At 49.9% G+C, this 19,526-nt stretch overlaps 1 protein-coding gene across 1 annotated transcript; it reads left to right on the top strand.

Moving 5' to 3' along the window:
• Positions 1-514: 514 nt before the first annotated feature.
• PNLDC1 (PARN like ribonuclease domain containing exonuclease 1) lies at positions 515-18,822 on the top strand. The gene is made up of 19 exons (XM_044761366.2): positions 515-827; positions 1,249-1,306; positions 1,603-1,676; positions 3,167-3,206; positions 3,753-3,876; positions 4,061-4,149; positions 5,983-6,083; positions 8,245-8,321; positions 8,513-8,656; positions 9,192-9,261; positions 11,201-11,286; positions 12,733-12,788; positions 13,975-14,039; positions 14,557-14,610; positions 14,797-14,839; positions 16,264-16,363; positions 16,684-16,859; positions 16,977-17,075; positions 18,565-18,822. The coding sequence occupies exons 1-19, from the start codon at positions 752-754 to the stop codon at positions 18,626-18,628; spliced, it is 1,596 nt and encodes a 531-aa protein (XP_044617301.1). The 5' UTR covers positions 515-751; the 3' UTR covers positions 18,629-18,822.
• Positions 18,823-19,526: the final 704 nt, after the last annotated feature.

Below are 19,526 nucleotides of genomic sequence, written 5' to 3'. Positions count from 1 at the left end.
TTAAAGATTAGTTGGAGCATCTTGCTTTGAGGACCACGGCACTAGAAGTCTGTTCAAACAAGTCTAGAATTCAAGGGAGGATATAAAGAAGACTGGAATAGTGGCTTTGGAAATTGTCAAAAATAGCATGCACGTGTAAGTGATGCTGTAAGTAGGAATCTGTTCTGCAAAGAATATGATTGTGCTAGATCAGCTGTGTGCACCAAGGACTCTCAGTTTGATGGGCAATTCTGGAGGCTTTGTGTGGCAAGTTTGATACAAAGTGTTGTGTAGACAGCAATGATGCTGATAAAGTGGGGAACAAGATGGGCTGTCGGGGAGGGATGGGGACAGACCAACATTGGCAATGATGGCGAAGTTGGGAAGTGCCGATTTAGAAAACAAGCCATGCTTCCTCCATCCCCTACTCGCTGTGCCTCCTTCAGGTGCTGTTTACCGGTCTACTTTGTCTTACCATGCACCTTAACATTCTAGGTCTACATAAATAACCTTCTTATCTTATATAGGGACTGCAAAGAAATCAGTGCCAAGCGAGGTCAATAGGCTCCGACTGCAAAGCCGGAGCCTCAGCATCCCTTCGCCCCAGCGGGCAAGGTGTAAAATCCAGCACCTGCGGGTGGGCGTGCGAGCAGGTGGCCGCGCCCGGGGCTGGCGGGCGCGGGGGCGGCCGGTTTCCCGCGCGAGCCCTTTAAGGCGGCGGCGCGGCGGAAGCGCGTGGCCGCACCGGGCGCCTCGGCCGAGCGACGTGGCCATGGACGTGGGCGCCGACGAGTTCGAGCAGAGCCTGCCGCTGCTGCAGGAGCTTGTCCTGGGCGCGGACTTCGTGGGTGAGGCGCCGGCATCGCGGGCCCTGTGGCCGGAGCCCCAGGCCCGGTCGAGCCTGGGGCGGGGGTGGCGCGGGTGGGATGGGTGGGGCGGCGGGGCGAGGCCCGGCAGGACGGTCGCCAGGCCGCGGGAGGCTCAAAGGGGGCCCCTCCGAGGGACGAGGACAGTCCTTCCCGGGCCTGGGCCGTGGGACGTTAAGCAGCAATTACCCCTTTGACCTCACTAAGAGCCGGGTGGAAGGAACGAGGTGGCCTGGCTGGTCCTTGCCGTGGCTCCCTGCGTTTTCCCTTTCTCACCTACCCTGGGCTCTTGAGCACCAAGAAGGCGAGCCGGATCCGTGTGCCACCTGCAGCATTTACAGCTTGAAGAGCAGTGGTGATGGTCTGCAGCAGGGGACTCTTGTCCTCTTTGCCTCCCCCACAGGTCTGGACATAGAGTTCACCGGCCTTCGTTCCAACCTGTCTCGACCCCAGCAGATCAGGTAAAGCGAAGCTGCCTTGAGCCCAGCTGGACGCCCTCACCGGGGCTGCTCTGCCGAGCATCCTGGCCACCCAGCGTTGCTTTTCAGCAGGCACTCTGTTAGCACGGGCGGGCAGGACAACGTTTTGTATGGGGGCTGGGGACCTGGCCTTTGTCGCTGAATGCTGGTAGGGTTCCCTCCTTGTTGTAACAAGGGAAAATGCTGCCCCTGGTTGAAAGGTCCTGATCCAGCGTGGAGGGGGTGGCGCCTGGGTGCCGTCTCATTGCCTCTAGGATGAGATGCCTGTTTGTCCACAGTCTTTTTGACTTGCCATCCGAGTGGTATCTAAAGACGCGCCAGAGCGTTCAGCAGTTCACCATCTGTCAGATCGGTGAGTGTAATCTTCAGCCGTTTGTCATCAGTAACTGAAGGAGGTATTTTTATTGTCTTTATGATTCTTACTCTTAAAACAGCCTTGACACCTTTCAAGGATGTTGGCTGTCATTTTATGTGCCTGTTTGGTTTTGGCCATGTTATGCCTATGGGGCCTAACACTTCGGAACAAGCAGAAACCCAATTTTCCAGTGTTGTTCCTATGCCAGAATAAATCGCCTTAAGGAACCTGTACCATCTTTCAAGGAAACGTGTGTGTGATTTGTGTTTAAAGAAAACTTATACAAACAAGATCATCCTATAAACAATTTGTCCTGCATCTTGTTTTTTTTCACTAATGGGGTTTAGAGATCTTTCTCTATCAACACATACAGATTTCTTCATTTTTAACAGTTGTGTTGTAGTCCAGACTGTGAATGTACCTGTTGATTCAGTCGCTTAATGATGCATTCTTTGGTTACTCCTATGTGTAATAAAACAAGGTTGCATTGACTCTCTCGATACTTATATATTATGGTCCTTTTGTGAGTGTGTGTGTTTGATATACTTCTAGCAGTGGAACTGTGGAGTTAAAAGACGGTGTGCATTACAATAGTGGTTTGTGTTGCCAAACTCTTCCTCTCCCTACCAACCATCCACGGAGTTGTGTGACTCACTAACAGCCGTGAAGGTGCCTGTCTCCTTCACTCACTCAGGGCGTCGTCAGTCAGTCTTAAATTTTTTGCCCACCTGGTAGAGGGAAAACAATCTAATCATTACTGATTTACATCTGTAATACAAGGTCAACAAACTTTCTGTAAAGGGCTAGACAGTAAATATTTTAGGTTTTGCCGGCCATGTGGTCTCTGCCACAACTACTCAATTCTGCCGTTAATAGGGAATCAGCCATAGATGATAAGTGAAAGAGCATGGCTGTATTCCAATAAAACTTTCCAAAAACAGGTCGTGAGAGAAATTTTACTGACCCTTGCTTTTCCTATGAATGATGGTGAGTGTGTGTGTGTGTTTTACTCTCTATCCTTGTCTTTTGCTATTTTTCTGTTTTTCCTATTGTAAGACCTCTTTGAAAAATATGGGAAACAGCACTCAGGTATGTTTCTGTTGTTCTCCCCCTACTCTGAAGTCTTTTTCACTTGGGGTGTGGTCTTTTTAGCAGTACAGACACTTTAAAGCCATTAAATATATAAATCTTCATGGTTTTTACTACTTCCTTGGCTTAGTTTTAAAACTACAAAAATGTCAATATTTCTATGTTTGAAGAACCATTCACAGCCACATTTAGTAATGTAAGTGTGAATTACAGTTGACAGTGCTCATGTTTCGGATCTGTCTCTTTGTTTTTTTGTTTGTTTTGTTCAAAGAGGTTATCCTATTCTAAAGCCTACACATTGTCTTTGGATGCAAAATACTGTCTAAAATGTTTTGTTTTTGTAGTTAACCGCTGGTAGCTAATCTTGGTCTTCATTGCCTCCACTGTCTTTCTTCCAGGATTGTCTGTCTTCTCCAGTATTGAAGGAGAGTCAAACAAGTATGTATGAAGACCTTTTGCAAAACACCCGGCTTGTGCCCATTTGTCTTCTCCACCTGCTTCCTTCCGAATTCTGCTTCAGGCTCCAAATTCTGACCCCCTTGGCCCTGGCTATTCCCTATGCTCTCCTGCTTCTGTGCCCTTCCACTGCTGCCCTCTGGCCCAGATTCCTGCTTGTCCTTGAAGTCTCTCTCAAAGCAGCACCTTTTCGGGGGCCTTCCCCGACACCCCTGCCCTGAATCTTAGGTGTCTTTTCCCCATTTCTGTTACTGCCTTCGGGGTGGCAGTTAACACAGTGCTACAGTGAGGGTGCCGTATCTCCCAGACACCGACAGGCAGGCTCCTGGGCTCAGGATGGGGGGTAGGCTCTGCTCCCGAGGACGGGATCTTTGCCTTTCTTCGTTGCCCCCGGTGCCAATCATGGTACAGGAAACGCCGACGTTCACATCCTCCTACAGTGAAAGGAGGAGCCCACGCTGAAGTCTGCTGTATGAGCCAGAGTTTTAAAAACGATTTTGGCTTTTTCTGGTTATCTTTTTTTAATAGGTATGTAGCCCATTCATGTAACTTCTTTCTCTTCCCTACAACGTTTGGGATTTTGGATTCGGAATTCTCTTTCCAGGCTTCCAGTGTTCAGTTTTTGAATCAGTACGGCTTCGACTACAACAAGGTACAGCATCGGAGTGGGGAAGCGGGGAGGTCTGAGAGGTCATCTGGTCCCTCTGGTCTGAGTCCTCTTTCCTGTCCCTTTCTTCCTTCTCCACGTGAAACCAGACAAGGAAGATTTCTTTTCACTCTGCTACCCAGCACAGAGGATGCCTCTGACTAGTCTCCTTGTCTGTTCCCGTCTTTAGTTTCTCAAAAACGGAATCCCGTATATGAATGAAGAACAGGAGAAGAAAATTAAACACAACATCCTCACTGGGAACTGGAGCGTTCACAGGTGAGGCCTATAGCTCTGGGGGCTTTGCAGGTTTCTCTGTCACTGGTGTTTTTCTGCGTTTCCCATGGGTAGGCGTGCTGTCTCCAGAGCGTGGTGACCTCATGCTGTTACCTTCAGCTGGGGTGGCTGAGCGCATGCACAGTGACCCCAGGCTGTCAGCTTTAGCTGGGGTGGCTTCCGTGGCATGCGCTCAGCCCGGGGCAGCAGCTCGAAGTGCTGGTGATTCCATTCCTGTGACTGAGCAGAAAAGCCTGTCACTGTGTTGAGTGTGATTTTAGTGTTTAAAAGTGGAGGGGAAAAAGGAAAAGGTACTCGAAGCAGGAACTCCACTCCAGTGCTGGAGGAGGAAAATTGCTCTGTTGGACTTATCGTGAGATGTCATGTTGGCTTTCAATGTGATCTTAGGGGTTTTTCAGGGGTGAATCATGGGTAACCATGACCGTGCAGTCACACACCTTGGCTTGGACACATAGCCCCCCGTGCTTGATCCTGCTGTGTTCCCCGAGGGCAGGGGCTCTGCCTTTTTTCTCTGCCCTCCAGTGCCTGTCCTCATACTTAAAACCTGGAACTGCTGTAGAGCTGGCGACAGGAGTGATGGAGTGAGTGGCAGTGTTGTGTGGTGGAAGGAGCAGGCCACCCGGTGCCAGGCAGGCCCTGCTGTCAGCTAGTTGCATCGTTTGAACAAGTCATTTAAGCTCTTTGGCCTGTACATTCTTCGGCTTTATCAGGAAGGGGGTTAAATGAGACAGGTTTTAACACTGGAATGTTATAATTATCTGGTCCACATAATTATCTTATGTAATATTGGAGTTGTCTTTGTTTTGTTTCTGTTTTTTTGGAGGAAGATTAGCCCTGAGCTAACATCTGCCACCAATCCTCCTCTTTTTGCTGAGGAATACTGGCCCTGAGCTAACATCCGTGCCCATCTTTCTCTACTGTATATGTGGGACACCTGCCACAACACGGCTTGATAAGCGGTGCATAGGTCCACATCCGGGACCTGAACTGGCAAACCGTGGGCCGCCAAAGTGGAAGGCATGAACTTAATCATTATGCCACTAGGCTGGCCTTTAAAAATGTAGCTTTTTGTAAGGGAAAAGCAATTTGAATTCTTAATCTTCTGTTATTTTCGAATGTTGGAGAAAAGTCTTTCCTTATCTCAAAATAACATCCTGCTCTTCTGTTTCTAACACGGGAGGAGACACGCTTACCAAGGTGCTGTCTTTTCCTTATTTCACCAGCTGGTGCTTCGTCACCTCTGAAAGCTGAGTTCAGAAGCCAGGCCGGCAGTAGTGCTCAGTGTAGGCTAGCTCCTGGTACCTCTTCCCTCAGCGTCCTTGTGAAACAGAAAGGGATGGTGCGTTCCTGTGAGCGTGTGGGAGAATATGGGCCAGGTGTTTGACTTCTTATTACAGAACAAGACTTGGAAAATTACTGGTCTTTTTGGGGTCGCTTTTTTTTTTTTTTTTTTTTGGAGGAAGATTAGCCCTGAGCTAACTGCTGCCAATCCTCCTCTTTTTGCTGAGGAAGACTGGCCCTGAGCTAACATCAGTGCCCATCTTCCTCTACTTTATATGTGGGATGCCTACCACAGCAGCATGGTTTGCCAAGCGGTGCCATGTCTGCACCTGGGATCCAAACCGGCGAACCCCGGGCTGCCGAAGTGGAACGTGCAAACTTAACCGCTGTGCCACCGGGCCAGCCCCTGGGGTCCCTTTTCTTGCTTAGATCAGTGTTAAAACTGGTGGCCTCAGAAACCCCTCCCCCGTTACCGTCGTCCTGCGGTTCTGGTGGTGTCCTCTAATGCTTCTACTTTCACGTGCCCATTTCCAGTTCTCCGGATAAAGACCAAATCAAGGTGGTGATTGATGAGGTGACGCGGTGGCTGGACCTGGCAGCCGAAGGTGACTGGATGACTCTCCCTGGTATTGCTGGTAAGCAGAAGGCTGCCCCCCTACCTGGGAGTGTTGGAGGTGGTCACTGTCCCCTCCCAGGGGGTGGGGGCATACTGTCTTCTTCCTGTGGATCCTGGGCATTGGCTCAACAGACATGTGGTCCTTGTGGTTAGATAAAGCTCTGACCTCAATTCGGAAGTTGAAGGCTTTTCAACCTACTTTTAATGTTAAGGCTGAGGAAGCAAAGTTCCATTCAAAGCCATCATTTTCGTCCCAATCCTGAGTGCCCCACGTACTCCTCTCTTAGTTGCTTTTGTTAATCTCTGGATTGCTCCCCGATGGTGCAAGCTGGCATCACAATGAACATCTCGAGATTAGTGGTTCTCAGCCCTGGTCAGTGGACCCTGGGCATCTCTGGGACCCCTTCCAAGGGATCCACAAGTTCAAAACTATTGTCAGGCTACCACTCGCCATTGTCATTGTGCCATTTGCACTGCCGGTACTGAAGCACTGGTGGGTGAGCCCGCCAGCACCTCAGCACAGATTGCAGGGTAAGGTGGAGGGTCAACCACGCTGGTAATCGTATTCTTTGTTACCGCTTACGCTCAGTTGAAAGCAGTCCAGTTTTCCTTACGAACCTACTTGGTGAAGAAGCAGTAATCCTTCATTTTGCTCACTCTCAACCTTCGCTCATCTTTTTAAATATTGATGTGTCAAAATAAGTATGCAAAAATATAAGCATACAGGGGCTGGCCCCGTGGCCGAGTGGTTAAGTTCATGCGCTCCGCTGCAGGCAGCCTAGTGTTTCGTTGGTTCGAATCCTGGGCACGGACATGGCACTGCTCATCAAACCACGCTGAGGCAGCGTCCCACATGCCACAACTAGAAGGACCCACAACGAAGAATATACAACTATGTACCGGGGGCTTTGGGGAGAAAAAAAGGAAAAAATAAAATCTTTAAAAAAATATATATATAAGCATACATAAGACATTGTTGCTGCTGCTGGCCGAAGCTGGTGGTGTCTTGAGGAAGAGCGCTTGTGCAAGCTTTTGAGCTGAGAGCTGAATTAGCTGCTTTTTTTTTTTCCTTCATGGAATAGCATTTTTACCTGAAGGAACTGACTGTGGTTATTTCATCTTGGGTGTTTTCAATCTTTTCCAAGTGAAAAAAGTAAGCCTGTCACTTCAAGGAGTGTAACTCAGTGTTTGCTAGTGATCAAATTCGAGCTTTCAGTCGCAGACTGGAATTTTGGAAAACTTGTGTCTGCCACCATAAGCTTGACAGCTTCCCAATGCTGAGACCTTTCTGCTGACATCAGTGGCCACATTTCCTAGTGTCTTTTATTGGTGTTGTATAATGAAACGTGTGAGCGTTTGGATGATCTGCTTAACCCAGCAAACCAGTGTTTTCCAAAAAACCGAGGCATGGTATTACAAAATCACAGGCAAAAGATCCATTCAAAGGGGGAAGGTAGTCCAGTGGATTTTACTGTGCTGGTACAAGAAAGCTCATTAACAACAGTTTCCGATCCCACGTTGCAACTGATCTTTAAGAAACTACCACTCGTTGAATTTCGGCATAGTCTTGAAGAAAGCTATCCAGAATCATCTGATAAGGCTAGTAATTCTTTTCTCCTTTCCATCTGCCTATCTGTTTGAGTGTGGATTTTTTCCTGTGCTTCAACAACAAAATATCACAACAGATTGAATGCAGAAGCGGTTATCTGATCCCAACCAGACATTAAAGAGATTTGCAAAAATGTAAAACAGTGTCACTCTTCTCACTGAAGTTTTCTGTTTTGGAAAATAGTTACTTTTCATAAATGTTATTTTAAACATGTTTTGGTAAAAATGTTAATGTATAATGAGTTTATTTTAAAAGAGACTTTTACAAGTTTTAATTTATGGTTTTAATTTCTAACATGGACATCAAGAGCTATAACCCACACACAAAAAGTCTCTTGGGGGACCTCAATTTAAGAGTGGTCCCTGAGGTCAAAAACTTAAGAGAATGCCGCCCTAGATCATGCCATGACAGGCCATACCATCCCTGTCACATGGCCTTGAGGGCTTAGTCTCACCCAAGAGCCGCTTTCCCGTTTGGTTCATCCATCTCTTGGGCTTCTCTTGAGGGGAAGGTGGACTGCCACTCCAGGGTCTCGGTGGTCCCATGTAAGCCCTGTTTCTCCTTGCTGCAGGCTTCCAGGCCTTTGAGGTCCAGCTGGTGCTGAGGCAGGCCCTCCCCGACATCTGGACGGTGCTCAGAGACCAAGGGGTGAGTTCTCCCCTGGGATGGGGCATCCTCAGCAGCTCCATCATTTCTCCCGCGTTCACCTGAATCTGACCTCTGTGAATGGCTTCTCTGTCTCCTTCCTACCCTCCTTCCCTCTCGACATGAAGAACGACTTCTCGGCTTCATCCCGGGAGCCCAGGGTTCAGGGAGCCTGTCTCTACTTCTCGTTTCAGGTGGTAGTGAAGAAAGTGAGTAAACAGCATCGCTGGTACCTTGAGAACACGTCTGGGGATCGAGAGAGCTGTTGGAAGGAGAAGATTCTTCTCTCTGCCAGGGGTTTCTCTGTGTTTTTCCAGATGCTGGTGAAAGCCCAGAAGGTACTAGAAAATCTCTGTCTTCTTGGTCTTTAGCAGTCGTTTGTCTTTCTGGCCACAGATACTGATGGCCCCTTCCAGAGTGTAAGATGATGCCTTAAAATAAGTGATGCCTTGTTGACAACGGGCTTTGTGGCTCTAACCTGACTTTCACCAAATCCTGATAGATTAGCCTGGAGAAAGACCATCCGTCTGAATCGTTACTGTTTCCTTGCTCCTTCAGGCACACGAGCACTTCAGTACTAGTTGACCTGAAATTCCTGGGGGAGAATGTGTATTTGCTTCAGTATTGAGAGTCCCAGGGTGGGCCCGGCCTCAAGGCCCTCCTGCTCTGCTCGCTGCTTGTCTTCTTCGTTGGCCTTTCAGCAGTTGGGCTGCTGTCATCGGGGAGGAACGAGGGCTGGGGTGGAGTTACCGCGGCATCAGAATTGCGGTGGCTCTAAAGCTGCAGGCTTGGCGAGAGCCTGCTCTGGGTCGATGGTGTCTGTTCTTAGTTTTAAAAACTCATTTCTCTCACCTGTCGGTTTCCTCCAAGTAGCCCTTAGTGGGACATAATATGATGATGGATCTGCTGCATCTGCATGAGAAGTTCTTCAGACCCCTCCCAGGTAGGGCCAGCCCCGCCTTCCCCTTCCTCTGATCTCGGTTTGCCATCTGGCAGGGGGATTGCTCCAGGGTCGTGCTCCCGGGGTGTCCCCTCCATGTACACCCCTCCCCAGGGTCTGCATGTTTCCGGAGAGATCAGGAAGCTCTGTGCCTGTTATCATTTTCCAGGAGTGGAAGATCAGGGGACTTTCTCAGGGAGAAAAACTTAAACAGTTGCATTGATACCCCTCCCCCATTGTAGAAGTTGTTTGGTTTCATTGTATAAAACTTAGCAAAATCAGAAATGTGGGCAGGAGACAAGCCTTCTTTAACCCAGCCATAATCAGCAGCACTTTTTGCTTTTCCTCTGTTGTGTTTACATCTTCGAATACACTATGTTTCGTTTTTGGTTTTTTGGGGTTTTTTTTGCTGAGGAAGATTGGCCCTGAGCTAACATCTGTTACCTATCTTCCTCTTTTTGCTTGAGGAAGATTGTTTCTGAGCTAACATCTGTGCCAGTCTTCCTCTATTTTGTATGTGGGATGTCACCACAGCTTGGCTTGATTAGCAGTGTGTAGGTCTGTGCCTGGGGTCCAAACTTGCAAACCCTGGGCAGCTGAAGCTGAGCTCACAAACTTAGCCATTACACCACGAGGCTGGCCCCAGTGTTTCATTTTACATGTGGGCTTTTTTTCACTTACTGAAAGCACTTATTTATGTCATTAACCTAACATCATTCTAAGGGCCGTGTGGCCTTGTCTTATGGCTGTACCATCTTTCCCTTGACTGTTGCCGTTGTTGGATGTCCAGCAGTGTCATGTAGCAGTTCAGAGCATGGACCGGAAAGCCATGCTTGGGTCCTCCTTTCTCTCCTTGTTATACGTGTGATCACAAGCAAGTTCCTTTAACATAGCTATTCTCCTTTTCCGTGCCTGTAAAATGGGAGGTCATGGTACCAATAATGTGGAGTTGTTTGAGGATTAAATGAACTAATGTACAGAGAACACTAGTCTAGACTAAAAGGGGTGAGAAGGTTCTGGAGAGATTTCCCCAAGAGATGAATTGATAAAACCTTAGTTTGAGCATATTGAGAGAACTGGGGGAGAATTAGAGGTCAAAGTAATAGTAATCACTCACCAAAAAACTGAAAAAACAGCAAAGCAAAAATTGCTGGGAGAACAAAAGCTGTGCAAGAAGGAAAGTCATTGGAGGACATGGCAGAGCCCTTCCTTGGTGAGTGACGTGCAGGTGGCTGTAACGATGAGGTGGAAGGAGAGAGGTGATTATCATCTTACCTGGGAGGAGTCAAGAGTTAAATGCCTAAACTGGGGAAATCACCAGCAACATAAAGATGCTGTTTAGAGAAATGGGATTAAACACCAAAAAAAAAAAACGCACCTGAAAGTAGTTGCCTTTGGGGAGTAGGAAGTGGGAGGCTGGTGAGAAGAGGATTACAGGGGTTTTTTTTTGGTTGGTTGATTGGTTTTGCAATAAACCTCTTTAAACTACATGCAGGCGTAATTTTGATAAACATCCCAATTAATAGTTCCCATTTTTTTCTCTTGTCAGAGGTCTTTACTTTCATTATAGTGATATTTAGTTGATTTTTCTTAGATTTTTCTCTGAGCAGTAGTTTACAAGTGACTTCATATCTCCCATTCCAGTAATACCTCTTTCTCCTTTTTCTATCAGCTAGCACTTTGCAAACTACATTAACTAATATTGGCAGTAGTGTCCTCAATTTGATGAGACCCCATTTGGCTTTTACTGTTACAAATGGTGATGGCAGGATGGTTTGAGACTTAGAAGTCCTCAATGGTTAGGAGTAGGGATGTTTTCAATTCCCATTTTATTTTGTTTGCTTTGTTGGTTAACCAGTTTTGGTCACAAGCTGGGTTGGAGAACTTTCCTTCCCGTTTTTACCAACAAACTCACTTCTGACGCTCTGGGTTTTCCCTGCAGAAAGCTACGAGCAGTTTAAGCTGAACGTCCACAACCTGTTTCCTGTTCTCATTGATACCAAGAACGTGACGAAGGATATCTGGAAGGTACTGAGGATATCACTTTGGGTTAAGACATGCTTTATCTGTCCCAGTGACACTTAGCTTTCTCTCTCTCTCAAAAAAATTTTTCCTTGAACCCTTTTCTCATGTTTTACAACCAGCATCTGTTGTTTCCTTAGCGCCCCTGGGGCATCATATCAGCTCATATGTGATTTTTTTTTTTCTCCTTTCCTCGTTCAAGTTCCCATGTTTTGACGTATTTGTGTGTAGTTCGTGTCTTTATGTAGATGGGACAACAGAAAACTTGTCTCACAGCTTGATACATACCTAGTAAATGTTTACAGCGTCAGGGTTAGGGTGGGGGGTGAGAGTAGGGGGTGGGGTCCCCTCTTGAAAAACCTTGAAAACATTTCTCCTGAACCTTAAAGTCATGGGGTTTCAACCCGGACAGCATATCAGAGTCACCTGGGAAGCTAAATACTGAGCCCTGGGCTCCCCCGGCAGCTTCTCCTCTGGTTAAGGGGCCACAGGTGGTATTTCTAAAGCTCCCAGTGACTTCTGTTGTACACGACACATGGAGAAGAGAAGCAGCCAACTGGTTTAAATGCTGCTTAGAAGTTAAACTGAAGAACAGAAAGAGGCGTCGGATCAATGTTTTAAAGGCTTAAGCTGATCACTCAGAGTTAATTATAGTTGTGTGCCGCTTAACAAGGGGGATCTGTTCTGAGAAGCACGTCATTAGGTGATTTTTGTCACTGTGCAACCATCACAGTGAACTTACACGACTTATACAGCCTGCTACACACCAGGCTCTATGGGACGGATCTTATGGGACCACCGTCAGCTGTGTGGCCTGTCAATGACTGATGCTGTTATGCAGTGCGTGACTGTATTCGAGAAGGGAGCACAGAAGTGGGACTGGGTTACTTGGTGCATCTTTGTCCAGAGACGCCTTTATTGTTGTACTTCACATGTTTCTCGCTCTGATGGCATCCTGTGATGCTGCTGGTCTCCATGAGTCCTCAGATGGAGTGGGAAGGACCCGGTGCTGATCCAGGGGACCAGTGTGTGCTCCTTCCCTCACAGGACGAGACAAGCTCTAAGACTCCGTGACCTGGGATTGCCCAAGGCCCTTGGGTCCTTAGGATGCTTGGCCCCTTGCAGATGTGTCCTGGGCCACAGTCTGGTACCATGGAGTCCCTGTATTTCCAAAACCCTTCAAACACTGGCCTTTGAAGGAAGGTGGTATGAGTTGTGTTTGTGGCACTTTTTTCTAGCCTGGGTTATTGGGTCCTTTTTTGGAAACCCAAGGATTCTAGGTAACCTGATGTCATAATTAAGGAATAAGGCTGTATGTTTGAAGAGAAAGGGGAGGTTGTAGGAGTTAGCGTTTTCTAGGTCGTTTTAATGGCCATTTGGTGATACCTGACACAGATAACACACACGAGCACAAGTATCTTATTGTCACTGATTTGTTTCCCGTAATTATAGGAACTGAATTTCCCAAGGGTTTCAAATCTCTCCGAAGTGTATGAAGTCCTCAACAGGTAAGGCAGGCATCGCTTTGGTGCTGCTTATGGAGCAGGGCTTCTCAGTCGGGGCGATTTCACTCCGCAGGACACATTTTGGTTTCTTTTGATCTGTTTCTGATTGCTGGAGTGATAGCCTCCACGGGAGCAGGGTCTTATTCTCTCAGACCCTGAGGTTTCTCGTGGGCCTCCAGCAGTCCACTGCACATTTGCACGAATGAGTGATCCTGATGTCTCAGTCAGTCCTTGATCTTCCTGTAGGAAGAGCAGCTCCTGCTTCCCTCATAGGCTGGGACCGTGTACCGAGCCACACGCATCTTCTAGGTGGCCAAGTCCTGTTGGTTTTACTCCCTAAATGTACTTAAAATTGATTCTTTCTCTGCACCCCCATGATCATTGCCTTCATCCAGGCCTTAAGTTTTCATGCCAGTGATTGTGGGAGCCCCTACCTGGTACCCTGGTGGCTTGTCCCGCCTCATTTCCCTACTGCCCCTTCACGGGTCTTTTAAAATGGGAACTGCCTGGGCCACTTGTCTGGTCAGTCTTCCTGGTGTTCCTGAAGCCCCCACATGTCACACGAGCTCTTTCATCGGCCCCTGCACTTCACATGGGGGCTTCAGCCATGTGTCGCTTCTCAGAAGCACCGGGTCAGCCTTGCTCTCTGTCCCTCGCTGTCTTTGCATGCTCTACTCTCAGCTTGAAATGCCTGACACCACCCCATGTGATGTCAGCCAAGTGAGTTCTGTGGTTCAGGACTCGCCTGTAGTGCCACCTCCTCCGGGAAGCCTTCCCTCCCAAATGCCTGCAGCCTGTATCCGGGAGTGCACTGCTCACGCCTCGGGCATTGCGTGTCTAGGATGCAGGCGTGAGCATCTCTGTGTTTGTCCTTCAGGCCCCTGGACAGCAGGCTCCGAGGGCAGAGCCGGCATCGAGTTTATCCTGGTCCCAAGGCTCAGGTTCAGCATTTGATAGATGCTCGAAATGGCCTGGTTGGAGCCTCTTGCGCTACTGTTCTCTCAGCTGTCCTATGGCCTGGTCACCACGACGTCATATGCCCATGCATGGATCTGGGCTTTTTTTGTTTTTTTTAAGGGATCTTGGTACTGAGGACATTTTTATTAGTGTTAACTTAAGAGGATGAGGGGAGACTGAGAAGGGAGTGTTTCCCGTGAACGTTCTTTATCTTGTTCCTCTTCTCTGATAGTGACTTGAATCCCAGCAAGAATTCTGGGCCTGTGATTATTCATGCAAGCAAGTGTGAAAAATACGGTACGTCCCCGTGAGCACTCCTGCTCAGCTGGCGGAGCACCAACGTGCCAGAGCCGAGGCCTGGGCTGCCCGTGTGGCAGGTGTTGGGAGAGGACCGTGGGGGTTTCCTCCATCCTCTTCCTGTGCCATGCTCCGTGTACCGCCTCCCTCAAAAGGGGTAATCCCAGCATGTGTTGGCAGTCCCGGGGGGCCGTCTGCTCCCCCTTGACGTGGTGGTCAGGCTGTCGGGAAGCTGTCGGGAAGCTCTCGGCTCTGTGCTCCCTCCTCCTGGGGGTCTCATGCCACCGTGGGGAGGACCGAGTGACAATGGGGTGTGGGTGGGGAGGAGGGAGCACATCTCTGGAGGAATATTTGGTGGCTGTGTGTACACGCAGCCGACGCGGATGTGGAAGCAGGGGCGGGATGGTGGTCTCGGCATGGCCAGAGGGTATGGAGCCAGGTAGGGGGAGAGACTCCTTTCCAGGACCGTGTTCTCATTGCTGCCTGACTCTCTCCTGCTTCTGGAACAATGCTTCAGTTGAGACCAAGTACCCCCACGAAGCAGCATACGATGCCTTCCTCTGCGGCTCAGGTGAGGCTCGGTGTCCTTTGAAGGAGACTCACGTCTTACTCGTGATGACCGCCCCCCATCCCTAGGCTGTCCGTCTTTCTCCAGGCGGGTGGCTCCTAACGGAAATCAAGCATGAGTTTGCGTATTTTGAGGAGGCGATCCGCTGGCGCCTCAACGTCTGTTACATTTCCAGCTTCTTTTTTCCAGTTCTCTTGAAAGTGGCACACTTGCTCCTGTGGAGGGTGCATGGGTGAGTGTTCTCTCTTTCCGTCCTGTGATTCCATCTGTGGCCGGGATCTGTCAGGTCCTCGCTGTAAGCCCAGACCTCTGGGCGCCTGCGGCTCTCCCAAAGAAGGGGGGATGCAGAGTGTCGGTGTGTAAAGACGGTCCCTGATGGGGCCGCAGCCTCCTTGCCGCCCCTGCCTGGGCCCCCTGTGCTGGTCCCAGCCCCTTAGCACTGGGAGAACTCACATGTCAGGAGGCTGAGGCAGTGGGGTCAGGCTTAGGTTCCACCACCCACATCCATGCCGTGTTACCACCTGTTTTCTCGTAACCATGTAAATAACAGCGGGGTAGGGGGATAAAGCGTTCAGATGGACAAATGACGCATCCTCGGGATCCTCAGTCAGGCTGGGGAGAAGGGTAGTGACTTGGAATAAGGCACACAGGGGCAGATTCTTAGAACCCCACATTGGAATCTTGAATGCACTGCCCCATGGTCCTTGATGCTGACAGCGCTGGGCTCCTGGGCACCAACTCCACACCTGAGATGTGCATTCTGTAGCACCGTCCTTGGTGTACACTTTGTTAAATAGGATTCAGCAAGCCAGGCGAAGGAGCTAATCAAATTGCAGTGGGTTCTTTGGGGCTGACTTGGAAACGTTTTTGGACTGTAATCTGTTGAATTGGGTACTGCCTATATTTGTCCATTTTGGTACTGGATGTCATGCATGGAAACAGTCTGTGACATGTTGATGTGAGGCTTATAACTTAAATAAGAGGTCTGCCGCCCTGTCTCCATTTTTCCTGTGCTTTGAAGCATCTAAGTGCCCGCCGGGTGGTACACATGTGCCGGACCGTGAAGGCGGCTGACAGTGGGGGAGCCCCTTAATGCCCCGAGACTGGGCCTTTAAGCCTTTCTTTCTGTTAATCCTCATGACCTCCAAACCCTCTGGGATTTAGAGAAGTTCACAGTGACCCAGATCTGCCTGACTCAGAGGCCTGTGCTTTCTCACAGGCCTGCGCTCAGGTGCGTGGCAGTATCTGGACGGAGGCGGGGCTGGTGGTAGAACGAGGCTGTGGGAGCGGGGACAGCCATCCAGAATCACGAGTGATGTCCTGTCAAGGGGTGACAGATTGGCCCTTCCTCTGAGCGGTGGCCTCTCACTGATTCTGAGCCTCCTGCTGACATTTCTCAGCGGCGGCGTCTTCAAACTCGCCAACAGAGGTGGCCACCTGGAAGCCCTGCTTTGGCTTGGGCCGTGGAGAGAGCTCTTGGGGATGGGTCAATTGGGGGAAGTACACAGACACAGGCCGCAAGACTTGTGCAGGGAGGGAGAGTTGTCTGAGGCAGCCGCTGCCACTGTTCTGTCCCCAGGCCCTGAGCTCTGGCCGGGGACATGTGCATAACCGCCTGTGTGTCTGAGTCCTTTGGGGTTTTCTCTGTCCGTGTAGTGCCAGTTCCATCCCGGAGCTCTCCTTCCCTCTGTACCTTGATGTGCTGGCCCCTTATGTGAACCAGGTGAATCTTATCCGAGCTGGCGTCCCTAAGATTGTGAGTACCTTCCTTCTGTTTCTTGCTCCTATTCAGAGGCTTGGGCTGGGGAGCAGCTGGGTTCTCTGGGAGATCTCAGAGGGATCCTGACCATAACCAAGATCAGACTTGGAGAGGATGCTCGTGCCCCACTAAGCTTGTTCTTTTTTTCTTATGTCTTCCTGCCAGAACCAATGTGGACTTGCTCGGTCCTTCCTTCTCCCCTGCCTACCCCCACCCCAGACAGAGCCTTTCCTAGTGTCTCTCTCAGAGTTTTCACACTGGTAGGTTGTCAGTAGGAATCGTGGAAAATCTCTGCTGCTCTCCTCCCTGTCTTCTAGAATTTTTCTGGTCCCGATTACCCGAGTATCCGCCCTCCCATCCTCATCCTCCGTGTCAGGAGGTGGCCTGGGCTCAGCGAGCAGCAAGTCTACCGGGAGTTTCAGAATCTCTGCAAATTCGACGTCAGGCGGCTCACGCGGAGCCAGTTCCTGCTGCTGACCAACAAGTTTAAGGAGTAGGTGCCTTGGCTCCCAGCTGTCCCCTCTTCCCTGCAGCCACCCCGCCTCCTTGCGCGTGGCCGCCTTGAGCCGCCTTGGAGCCGCAGGTCTGACCTGAGAACTTGTTTTGGCAGTGCTCGCACCATCTTGAGGGAGTACCGGGGCCACCCTACCCTGCAGGTCTCCCTCTACCGGCACTGGAGACACTCCCCGAGCGTCAACTGTGTGTTACAGTAAGTGACCCGCCTGAGGCTGTCCGTCTGCCCGTCCTGTGCTCCCAGTTTGGTCTGAGTCGAGCACAGGCCACTAGCTGGTGTGTGTTGGAAAGGAGTCGTTGACATGTATGGCAAACTGAACCTGATTCAGTAACACTCAACTATTTATTGAGCATCTGCTGTATTGGGCACTGTCAGAGGGTCTGGGGCTTCGTCTGTAACTAAAAAAAAATCCCTGGGGGCTGGCCCAGTGGTGTAGTGGTTAAGTTCACACTCTCTGCTTCAGTAGGCCCGGGGTTCACAGGTTCAGATCCCAGGCATGGACCTAGCACCACTCATCAGGCCACACTGTGGCGGCATCCCACATAAAATAGAGGAAGGTTGGCACAGATGTTAGCTCAGGGCCAATCTTCCTCACCAAAAGAAAAATTTCCAAAAAAATCCCAGCTCTCAGGGCTCCCATTCCAGTGGGAGGTAACAATAAATAGACAGGTGTAGTGGGTGATACATTAGGTGGTAAGTGTTGATTAAAAACGAGCAGGTCAGGAGGTGGAGCTGGGGGACCTGAGGGGAGGTTGCCAGCCAAAGGAGAAGATGGGGGGCCCTCGTTAAAGACCCCAAGGAGGTAAGGGAGTGAGCCAGGCAGAGGGATCGGGGGACAGCGTCCAGGCAGAGGGGCAGCAGGGCAGAGGCCCTCGAGTGGGAGGTGCCTGGTGTGTCGAGGGACAGAGAGAAGGCCCCTGATGGAACAAACGAGCATGGAGACAAGGCTCGAGGAGCAGGCAGGTCCCGCCCGAGTGGAGGGCTGGGGGTCAGGACTGCGGCGGAGACACAGACCGGCCAGGGGTTTCAGCCGAGGAGGGACCACGTGTGTCCTGTCTGTGGTGAGGCCGGCTGTGGAGGCCACAGAGGGCGGGGAGGGGGGGAGTCGGCAAGCCAGCGAGTCAGCAGTCACAGTTCGGTTGTGGCTTGGGCTCCTTGGTGGCAGAGTGGGGGTGGTCAAGGTGGCATCACTGACAGCCTGGAGCAGGCCAGAGTTTCTGGGCCTGGGCAGCGAGAAAGGTGGAGTTGCTATTAATCGGACTTTATAAAGGTTTTGGCTTGCTTTTTAGGAGCCATGTCAACAGAAAACAGCATTTTTGAAGAAAAACGTCAACTAGGCAGTCCTTTTTCCTTGTGTCAACTTCTGATGTTGATCACTGGGAAATATGACTTGTCTGCGTCCCAGAGCTATTCTAACCCACAGAGGCAGGAGTTCCATGTTGGCACTGGGAGAACGAGGGAAAGAAAATAACATTGGGGGAACAAAGCCAGGACGATAGGAGGGCGACCCTGTGGGTCAGTGCTTTAGACCTGCCGGGTCACACAGCCTGCTGCATCCGGGCCCGCTGACCCGTGTCATAGGTCACACGCAGCCTGCCCACACTCTGGCCGCTGGCCCGTGTCACAGATCACACATGCAGCCTACCCACGCCCGTGCCCACTGACCTGTGTCATTGTCTTTCAGAGTCTGTGGCGTGGTCACCACCTGGGCCCTTCTCGCGTTCCTCCTCGGGAGGCCTGGCCCCTGAACGCAGCAGGCCGCCCACAGCCTCTGTCCTTCTGTCCATCTCTGCATCTCTCTCCAACGGCCAGCCTGGATTTTGTTTGTGTGAATCCTATTCTACTTGCAGGTGGATCTGTGTGGTCCTTACCAGGACTTTTGTTATGTCTTGAATGTGAAATTCTGTAAATACTGTCGATAATAAAGTTACCATATCCAAGGATTTCTTTGTGGCCTAAGCTTTTCTGTCTATAAATGACACGGGAGAAGTCGCCACCTCTGGGGACCTCAGCTCGTCTTCCGGAGTGCCTTATGAACCGACAGGATGGGATCTGGACACGAAGTGGACAAAAGGCCACGTCATTTCTTGGAGAGACATTAATGGCTAATTGGCTGGTAGGGATTTAGGCCTGAAAAATAGCCTTTCTAAGTTTAGGAAAGGAGAAAAGGGAAGCTAAATGCGCATGTGCGTTGGTGACGTGTGTTTTGTTTTTTTATAACACATCGCATTTTCTTTGTTCACTCCTCCAGCGATGGACGTTGAGGTTGTTTCCGTGTCTTGGCTGTTGTGAACAATGCTGCAATGAACATGGGTACATATCTCTCTTAGACGAGATAGTGATTTCATGTCCTTTGGATACAGACACAGAAGTGGGCTTGCTGGATCATGTGGCGGTTCTATGTTTAATGTTTTGAGGAACCTGCATCCTGGTTTCCAGAGTGGCTGCACCGTTTTACATTCCCGCTAACGGTGCGTAGAAGTCCCCTTTCTCCACATCCTCGCCAACACTTATCTCTTGTCTTTTTGATAACAGCCATTCCAGCAGGTGTGAGGCGATCTCATCGTGGTTTTGATTTGCATTTCCCTGACAATTTGTGATGTTGAGCATCTTTTCATGTACCTCTTGGCCATTTGTTTGTCTTCT

The sequence above is a fragment of the Equus asinus genome, chromosome 1, assembly GCF_041296235.1.
Source record: "Equus asinus isolate D_3611 breed Donkey chromosome 1, EquAss-T2T_v2, whole genome shotgun sequence".
Lineage (NCBI taxonomy): Eukaryota > Metazoa > Chordata > Mammalia > Perissodactyla > Equidae > Equus > Equus asinus.
The sequence above is the reverse complement of the archived record's forward strand: the minus strand, read 5'-3'. Positions and strand labels throughout refer to the sequence as shown.

Coding starts and splice junctions, on each gene's coding strand:
- PNLDC1 (XM_044761366.2), top strand. CDS start 752: ATGGACGTGGGCGCCGACGAGTTCGAGCAGAGCCTGCCGCTGCTGCAG. Junction 12,789..13,974: donor GTGTATGAAGTCCTCAACAG/GTAAGGCAGGCA, acceptor CTTCTCTGATAG/TGACTTGAATCCCAGCAAGA. Junction 14,840..16,263: donor CTCCTGTGGAGGGTGCATGG/GTGAGTGTTCTC, acceptor CTGTCCGTGTAG/TGCCAGTTCCATCCCGGAGC.